This window comes from Scylla paramamosain, chromosome 8 (assembly GCF_035594125.1).
Source record: "Scylla paramamosain isolate STU-SP2022 chromosome 8, ASM3559412v1, whole genome shotgun sequence".
In the NCBI taxonomy this organism is placed as follows: domain Eukaryota; kingdom Metazoa; phylum Arthropoda; class Malacostraca; order Decapoda; family Portunidae; genus Scylla; species Scylla paramamosain.
The window spans coordinates 12,480,800-12,490,799 of record NC_087158.1 but is presented as its reverse complement, the minus strand read 5'-3'; the positions used below and the strand labels follow the sequence as shown (position 1 = coordinate 12,490,799).

Here is a 10,000-nt window from a genome sequence, read left to right as displayed (position 1 = left end):
GATATGTTGACCTCTTGATACTTTTTTTTTTTAAGAGATTCACTGGCCAAGGGTAATAAAAACTTAGGAAAGAGTTCAAGTCATAGGGAAGAGGAAACACAGAACCGAAAAAAAAGTATATATATATATATATATATATATATATATATATATATATATATATATATATATATATATATATATATATATATATATATATATATATATATATATATATATATATATATATATATATATATATACTGTTCCTGAGTTCAGAATCTTCCGTTCGCTTAACTTCCCATCCCGCTAACTAGAGATCCAGGAATCGGTTGTATAATAGCGTAGTAATTATCAGCAGTAAGGTCACATTCTACATTTCCATGATGTTTCGTATTTTCTCGTAATATTCTGTTCTCTGATCTCTTGACAGTTCCCTTCCACTCGCTATCAGATAGTTTCCTATTAGATTAAAATAAATGATTGAGGGAGAACATTACACACACTGGAAATGGAAGGAATATGTCAATCGATTTTTGTCCATGAGTGTACCTGTGCTGAGAGACAGATGATGGTGACGGGGCTGCGTTGTGAGGCAGACAGAAGTGAACAAATACTGATAAATAGATAGGAGACTCCGGGATGTCTGCAGTTCAAGAGAAAGTGTAGACAGTGATGCTTTACTCTGACAAGGAATAAGGACGAGATGAGATAATGTTACTCTCAGACAGAAATTCCAAGCGTTTAGTATGCTACACAATGCATGCAGTGGAGAAGGGAAGGAAAAAAGACTGATAAACTGAATGTCTTGCACTTGAAACCTCATTACTATCCCCCGTCGGAGCTGAGGCGTCTAAAATCACAGCGAATGCGATGTATAAGGAGCAGCAACCCGGAAAGCGAATGTGGCAGGATCTGATGACGTGTAAGATTTAGTGGATTTGAAAATGTATCGCCGCCCTCCACCGAAACAAGAAAAAGAACCGAGGAGGAAGTGAATAAGAAAACAAGGCAGGTTCTTTCTTATACTGAAGAAAGGTAATTGTATCATTGTCAGTCTCTTGGTGTACGACGCAAAGGAGATCTTGTCAGAAAAAAAAAAGTTGAGGCATTACCAAGAATAAGAGAAAAGGATAAAAAGCTTGATTATCACTCTAAGAACCGTCTCCTCGCATCCAGAAAAAAAAAAGCAGAGTGAGTGGTATTCTTTGCTGGATTCCTCTGTCTTTGTATTGGGAATAATTGGAGACTTAGTAGCAGCAAATAGACAACATAATGCATTCCAGTGACCACCAATCCCCCTGCCAAGTTACTTCTTCCTGCTTCGGTTTTATTTAGAACTATTGACCACTGCGAAGAAAAGCTATTTAGTAAGTGTGTGTGTGTGTGTGTGTGTGTGTGTGTGTGTGTGTGTGTGTGTGTGTGTGTGTGTGTGTGTGTGTGTGTGTGTGTGTGTGTGTGTGTGTGTGTGTGTGTGTGTGTGTGTGTGTCCAATAAGGCTAATAAATTACTATCCTTCCCAATTAACCAACATCGTGTTTCTATAGACTTTTAAGCAGGTTAATTAAAGGCAGGCAGGCAAGCAAAGAACACACACACACACACACACACACACACACACACACACACACACACACACACACACACACACACACACACACACACACACACCTTTTACATTATAATAAAAATATATTGCTAATCTCAGGCATGGTTGCAATTTTGTAAGTATCTTATTCTCTTTACATATTTTCTTATTCTTCTTACTCTTATTCGTGTGTGTGTGTGTGTGTGTGTGTGTGTGTGTGTGTGTGTGTGTGTGTGTGCTCAAATATTACTCTCCTGCTTTCGAAGTCCAACAGTAAGCGAAGGAGGAGGAAGGTCAGTGTTATGTAGCACCTCCACTCTTGTCCACGCGTTGTCTGCCTCCTTGACACATGTTTTGCTATGCTGTATTGTATGCGGCGGGGTGGCAGTGGTGGTAGTGGTGGTGGTGAAGATGTTTGTCTGTATGCTGTCCGTCTGTCAGTCAGTTTTCGCTACAGGTTGTGTTATACTTCAGGTTCTGCTAGGTAGTGGTGGTGGTGCTGGTGGTGGTGGTGGTGGTAGTAGTGGTGTTCATGGCAGCTTTTGGTCTTAACTCGAACGTTTTATGCATTGGTAGGATCAAAGTGGAGGTGAAAACTGTTTTGCCTTTGATTTATTTTTGTGATGTTATAATGTTTTGTTATGTTATCCACTCCTGGCATTAGAGTGCTTAGATCGGGATATTTGATTTTTACCTTTCAATATTAGACTGCTAGTGAAAGTATGAATGTTATTCCTCCAGTTTTGAGTAGTGACCACAGACGGTTTTCGCAAGCAAGTAAAGAGAGAAGGGAAACCACACGCACCATTAAGAAGCTAAAAAAAAAAGTAAATAAATAAATAAATTGGCTTTTCTGTGACCTTTTATTCATATTTTTTTTATTGGGGGGGAGGGGGAAGGGTCTACTATCGGGCTTTCTTCATTTTTTTTTTATGGCTGGAGGTCCCACTACGTAAAAAAATTCCAGTAAGCAAAGCGTGTCAGTGAAGTTTTTTTTTTTTATTTATCAATTTACACCAAGCCATTTTATTAAGCTTAGTGAGACACATGTAGCAGTGAAAGGATAGAGAAGAGCTTTTGTCCCTGTCATCACCCCACCATCTCGTACTTCACACTCGACAGTGCACTTTATCACAAACAGCCTCGATAGGACCGTGTATTGATACCTTGTGTCCCTTTCCTTTCTTTGTGTTCCTGCCATCCCCCACCCCACCTCAAAAAATAAAGTCAATTAATCAATATCTTTCTCTTACCACAGAGACAGCGCAGCTTCTAGAGGGTCAGAAGTGCCCAGAAATCATCCCTGCCCGGCGCCCACAGACGTACACCCACACTACGGTAAGTCTCCTGTGGCCTAATAGACAGACAGACAGACAGACAGACGTGGCGTGTATCGCAAAATAACTTAGATAGGAACAAAATACTCCATGATACATACACTTATGGAATTTATAAGTGTAGCTTTAATGGCAACAAAAAAAAAAATCATGACCACAGCAGCATTACAAGTACATCAGTATGAAGAGTATGAAATAAACAGTTAGGTGGTCCAATACATACACACAATACGTCTCTCTGCGGTATCGTGGGATAGGTGTAGCTCTATTGGGAACAAAACACATCATGATACATACACACATACACGTAAAAATGGGGTATGTTCTCCCACGCACATGGAATTTCAGTGAGCATTAAAATAATTGAGAGAGAGAGAGAGAGAGAGAGAGAGAGAGAGAGAGAGAGAGAGAGAGAGAGAGAGAGAGAGAGAGAGAGAGAGAGAGAACAGGACATGCCTAAATCCCTCAATGTATAATCCTTTAGAGTATTGGAAGTGAGTGAACGCAGTAATGAAGGAAAGCACTTTGGAAAGCGTAATAGTGGTGGTGAGAGTGAGAGTGAGAGTGGTGGTGATGAGAGAAATGATTGTGGTGATTACTCCCAAGAGGCAACACTGAAGCTACACTAATACCACCACCTACTCACTCCTTCTCACTTACTCTCCCTCTTTCCCTCCCTCACTCTTCCTCTCACAGGTAATAAGTCACAAAAGCCACGTATTAATCACTCCCTCCCTCCATCACTCACTCCCCGTCTCTCTCAGGTACTAATCCACGTACTAGCCACTCATACTTATCCACCCTCTATCCCTCTCACTCCCCACTCTCTCTCCTTCACAGGTACTAAGTCAAGCCAGCACAAAGGAGGGCTCTCAGTTGGCGCCAAATGGGACGGGGGGAAGGGGACTGTTTCGGGACGCCGGCAGCCCCCACCACCTGGCGCAAGACGAGAGCTTTGTGTAACCCCGACCCCCACTGCACCCCACCAAGCCCCACCCCGCTGTACCCCGCCCTGCAGTGCCCCGCCGCTCACACGTATCTGCCAGTGCCCGAGGATACATGAAGGATACCTGGGTACCTTTGGATACCTGCTAATTGTTCCCATGACTCACCTGGCGCCCTCTGTTTCGTGCCGTGCCGCTTCGTTATCTGAATACGTGCATTGATTGGAAAGATTAGGGAAAAAAGGCGACTGGAGAGTTAAAAGACGGAAAAGTGGAGGGAAAACAAGGCGATTCGGTCAGTCAAGCAGTCGGTTAGTGAAGTGGATGATGGATGGAAAGGAAGGAAAGAAAGAAGGAAGGAAGGATCTGCGTGACTCCAGCTCTCTCAAGTTATGTGATGTCACGTGATGTTATGTGATGGTGTCTACCGTGATGTCCAAAAGTCTGCTCTCCTTCTTCACTTCTGTTTGTCCGTCTGCATTTTTTTGCTGTTTCGGATTTTTTTTTCTTTCTCCCGCTGTTTATTAAGTTAAGGTGAGTTTGTGTTGTTTTTCGTTTTGTTTTTGTTTTTGTTTTATATTTTTGTCATTTCTTTTATTCTCGATTTGTCTCTGTTTTCTTGTTTTCTCGTCTCTCTCTCTCTCTCTCTCTCTCTCTCTCTCTCTCTCTCTCTCTCTCTCTCTCTCTCTCTCTCTCTCTCTCTCTCTCTCTCTCTCTCTCTCTCTCTCTCTCATCCAAAATGTTGATGTTTGTTTACACACACACACACACACACACACACACACACACACACACACACACACACACACACACACACACACACACACACACACACACACACAATTATTTTCTTTCCTTTTGTGCGTATAATGTTTTAAACTAAACTCGAGCGGCATGCCTTTGAGATGCGCGGCAGTCAGAGTGAAGCTAAAATGCGCAGGTGTGAGTAGAAACTGCGAGTGACATTGAAAATAAACTCAGAAATGTAAAAAAAAAAGAATGTACTCTTACGGATTTTTATAAAGGGATTTTTTTTTTTTTCCGGCTTTCGAGTGAAGGAAGTAACAGTAAGTTTGGGGAGCACCTTTTATGTCAACTTTGGAAGGTATTTATAAGATGCCATGATTAGATACAGGGACGCGATGTTTTTTGTGCTTGTGTTTGTGATGTGATGTGGCGAGAAGATTAAAAAAAAAGAAAAATCAGCCACTTAACACTGTCACCATTATCACCATCACTGCCCTCCTCGCCTCCGCCTGGCTGGATGGGATGACCTCCGCACTGTGTTTTTGCTCCAGAAACACAAACAACTAACTTTGGTGGAAGTTTGTCAGCTGTTACGTGGTGGGGAAAGGGATGAGGGGAGGGAGGGAGAGAGGTGAGAGGGGCGGTGCTATCCTTTGCTTGCAGGCCACCTCGCCGCTCTCCACCGGTAGTCCTCACTTTAGACATTGTTTTTCCTTCCGTTTTTAACCATTTCGTCTCTTCCTTCCATATTTTTCTGTGTTAAATCTGTAGTTTTCTTAGTTAATGCTCTCTACTCTTTTACCTTTTCTGTGTTCTGCTTTTGAAGGCCAGAGTTATCTATTCTGCTTCGCTTTCGCTGCCTGTGTTAAGTAGTTTTGTTTTTACTACGTATATTCACTTCCCACTCGTCCACCGCACGGCTCTTTCTCTGCTTGGCCCGCCCCTCTAAGCTGCTTCACTCCTGCAGCCACCAAGACAATTAATTCACACCTTGCTCGATACCTGTGCTTTCCTGAGTGTTCTGTGGCGGAGGGTATTGGCAGTTAACTGAGGGAGGCGCAGGGGACGCTGGTAGGCGTTTGGAGGTGTTGTGTTGCTCAGGGCGGCGAGGCAACAGTCAACACGGCCAAGGACTACAACCAAACACCCGCGTCTCTGTGTTGGTCGGTGTGTTGAGGACGGTCACACCGCGGCGTCAAGTCCAGGGTTGGTGAGGCAAAGGTTTGATGTCACCGGGACGCTCTGTGATTCTCTCCCCGCCCGCTAGGAGCACCTGTTGAGGGCGCCAGTGTGCAGGCGTGGCGGCGCGGCGGACAGCACGACTTGGCTGTAAATAGTGTATGTTATTCTGTAAATGATGCCTTGACTAGTCGACGGTAGATCCACATCATAGGTTTTGTATGGACTCGGTGGTACGTCTAGTTTTATATACATAATACTATATGATCAAGTATGTCGTGAGAGGTTGGTGTCATGATTAAAAAAAAAAAACTATATATACATATCGTGTGAGAATCTGATGTACTGAATAGGTAAGAGAAATGTAACTGAATGTACATGTTATTCGTTGTAAATTTTAAATGGGATCTGTATCCTGCATTTTACCCAAATTCAGGTAAATCTACATATCTCGTCAGGTGAGAATGTCCCGAATTTAAAAGCTTGAAATCATTCCCTTCATGAGTTGTCCCGGCGGTGCTTTCACTGACAACACTTTCATTTGGAAAAAGAAATATGCGTGCATATATATATATATATATATATATATATATATATATATATATATATATATATATATATATATATATATATATATATATATATATATATATATATATATATATACTCGTATATATATATATATATATATATATATATGAATTCGCTTATCGAGTGGAATGAGTGGAGGCTGCCCGGCGACAAGCAGCACCCGAGGGCCGGGCAGCACCAGCACCAGCACCACCAACACCACCACCACCATCATCATCACCACCGCCACCGCCGCCGCCGCCGCCGCTCGTTAGTGTCCCGGGTCGGGTTCACTTAATCAAGGAATCGAGCTTCCACAACTTGTATGTAAAAGCAGCTTCGATTTTTGTCCATATAGATAAGTTTACCTGCTGAATGTTACAACTACCAGCCGTAAAGAGATATCCAATATAACCGTTAATTTAGTGGTCTCGTGTCGGCCGTCTGTCGCGGCGAGGACGGCCCGAGACCAGCGCCCCTCTGGGCGGTGACTCACGCAGCCACGGCACCGCGGCACCGCGCGGCGTCATGCAGGACTGACAGTGTACTGCCCCATGACACTCGTAGCAGTGCCCTCGCCGCCTGGCACGCCCCCACCAGCGGCCACAGCTCCAGCCCGCGGAGCCTGGAGGCCAGCAAGCCTCCAAGCCGCTCCGGTCAACCAAGGTTCTCGATAGTCACTAGGAGACTCATTTGTACGGGACGGTGGCGACTCGTTTGAAATTTTCTTTTGTAAATTCTTAAGCTGTGATTACGACTGCAATGGCTATTATATGTATATTTTATATAATAAAATATATGAATATTTGCTGGATGTATGTTTACACTTGAAATCGTCACTGGCTGTTGATTGTCATGGCGCCGCCATCCCGCACCCCCGAGCCGCCACTCAGCCTGGCAGCACCAGCGGCTTACCATCTCACCGGCGCCTCGTTATGTATTTTCAGGTAATCAAGGCGACCTAGAGGAAAGGACAACTGCAGGCGATCCTGGCAAGCGGCGGCACCTGTCCAAGGTAAGCTGCCGTGTTCTTATGGCTACTTATTGTTGTTATTACATGACACACCTGGCACGTGTCTCGGGGATCCGATTAGGTAACAGTAAGGGAGAGATAGATTAGGATTACTAAGGCTGCCTCGTCTCCCTGCGGCCTTGTGGCGGCATTAGTCTTATCACAGTGAGAGCAGCAACAGGCGAGAGGCGGGACTGCAGGACGACCCGAGGGGGTGCTGGGGGAAGCTTTGGTTTGGTTGACTGGATGGTGATGGGCACTGCTATTGTTGCTTTTTCTCGACGTTATCTTTATGACCAGTGCTACAATTATTGAAGCAGAAGTGATACCAACAGTTGCAGTGAGAAGCAGAAAGAAAGAAAATAGAAGCATCAGCAGTGGTTGTGGTGGCGCTAGTGGTTCACATTCCTCGGTGACGAGTAGATGGACAAGCCCAACAAGTGACCCTCGGGACTCTCTCTCCCCCTCTGCTGGCTCACGGCTGATCCCTCGCATCCCCACACGATCTCTCGCCAAGGAGGACTCGCCCCAACACGGATGCGCCCCCTGTGGCAGTAAAACAAATTTTCCTGCCGGGACTGTCATGCCTTCTGATGCCGACAGATAACAGAGAGAGAGAGAGAGAGAGAGAGAGAGAGAGAGAGAGAGAGAGAGAGAGAGAGAGAGAGAGAGAGAGAGAGAGAGAGAGAGAGAGAGAGAGAGAGAGAGAGAGAGAGAGAGAGAGAGAGAGAGAGAGAGAGAGAGAGAGGAATGAGGTCGGACAGGGACGTTTCTCAATGGAGCAATAATGCTTTAACGCCAGAAATTACGTGGAATCGGGTTATATTCATGTTGAGATCGAGTCGTTTCCCGACTGGACGCTGATTGGTGGACGTCATCAGCTTGCACTCGTGTCCCGCTGGGCGCTATTCTTCTCCACTCTACACACGCACACACACACACACACACACACACACACACACACACACACACACACACACACACACACAGACAGGCATCCCACGCTACACCCTCAAATCTAGCCAGGTCCGCGCGGCCCCTGGGAATCCTTAAGCGCCTCCCGCCGGCTTACGTATATTCGGCCCCCCGCTGGGCTGTGGTGGGCTGTGGTGGGCGAGCTGCGGGGCTTAATGCTGGTGGGGCTTGAGGGGCTTAATGTTACCGCATGCACCGCCGCTCCATAGGGAAACCAGGGAACAAAAGGCTGCAGTTCCCCCCACTTCCCTCCCTTCTCCTCTTCCACTCCCGGTTTCTCTCGTCCCCTTCCCCTTCTCGCCTTCCAGTCTCGGGACCCCTTTCTCCCTTCTTTCCTTCCACTCCCCGTCCCTTCCCATTCCCCTTCTTCCCATCCAGCCCCAGTCCCTTACCCTTCTCCGCCTTCCATTTCCAGTCCTCTTCCCCTACTCCCCTTCTAGTCTTAGTCCTCTTCCCCTTCCCCCCTCTCCACTCCCCGACCCTCTTCCCTCGCCCCTCACCGTCTCTCTCCTTGCCACATTAGTCTGCGGTGGGATATCGAGCATTAGCATATAAAGTGATAACGAAGACGCGATCCGCCCGCTGCTCTGCAAATACGAGGCACCGCGGGCCCTACTCGACTCGTCACTGCGGGAGGGGAGTGGGTGAGCCGGGACTGTCAAGACATGGGAAGACGGTGTTGTGGTGCATTTCGGTCTGTCTCCTGGTTGAATGCCTGTTGAATGTTTTTTGAAGATGTTTTGAAGGGTGTATCTCTTGATTTAATATCCTGTCTGTTTTGTTCGCTATTAGTTGCTGGGAACATATTAAAATTAATTTTTCATGGATTGAACATATTGACTCGAAACTCTAGAAATAAGAAAAAAAAAAACATTAGTTCAGATTCGCGAAATGATAAAATTTAGAACTCCTCTAGCACCATAAGGAATAAAGAAATTCTAATAAGAATTTTTTAAAATGCAAAGTAGTTTTAGTTCCAGAAAGAATATTATTAGACTGTAAAGAGCAAGAGAAGAAGTTGAGAAATTTATAAAGAACAAGGAAAAAAATTAAACGCAAAATATTCAGAGTCCTGATGAAAACTAATACTCTTAACCCTTTCATTGCGGTATACAACAACTCACAACCCTAAAAGCAATGTAAGATATCTTTATAAGCACCTACAAGAAACAAGAGGATAAAAAAATCAATAGATTTTACAATTTCTATCCCAGTATAATGTTTGGAAGTGGCCTGTAAAACGAGAGCAACTGTCCCAGGGTATCTATCTTGTAATTAAGCGAATGGGTTAAGAAATCTGAAAACAATAAAAAAAAGTCAAGCATTTTTTTTTTTTTTTGTGCGTGTGTGTTCCCAAAAGTCACAATCTTAAGAAATTATAATGAGCACGAGAAGGAAGTTCAGGAATCTATAAACAACCAGGAAAAAAATAAAACGCAAAATATTTAGTTCTAATTCCACAAGTTAAGCTCTTGAAAATATAAAAAGTGCCGTGAAAAGAAACTAAAATAATGTTTGTCCCCGAAGGTCACAATCTCAAGAAATTATAAACAGCAGGAAAAGATTTAGAAATTTACAATAATGAATAAGGTTAAGATAAAATGCAAAACACTAATCTAAGAATTTCTACTCCCAAGAAATAAAAAAAAAAAAAATGAAAAGATAAAGA

The 10,000-nt window shown here is 44.2% G+C and overlaps 1 protein-coding gene across 2 annotated transcripts in view; it reads left to right on the top strand.

Annotated features, from left to right (window-relative positions):
* The window catches only part of LOC135102796 (contactin-3-like), a 50,746-nt gene extending 43,594 nt beyond the window's left edge, over window positions 1-7,152 (top strand). For both annotated transcript variants that reach the window (XM_064008313.1, XM_064008315.1), the window contains exons 11-12: window positions 2,826-2,905; window positions 3,745-7,152. In XM_064008313.1, coding sequence (XP_063864383.1) covers window positions 2,826-2,905; window positions 3,745-3,867 — 203 coding nt within the window. In that variant the 3' untranslated portion in view covers window positions 3,868-7,152. The remainder of the gene's footprint in view (window positions 1-2,825; window positions 2,906-3,744) is intronic.
* Window positions 7,153-10,000: the final 2,848 nt, after the last annotated feature.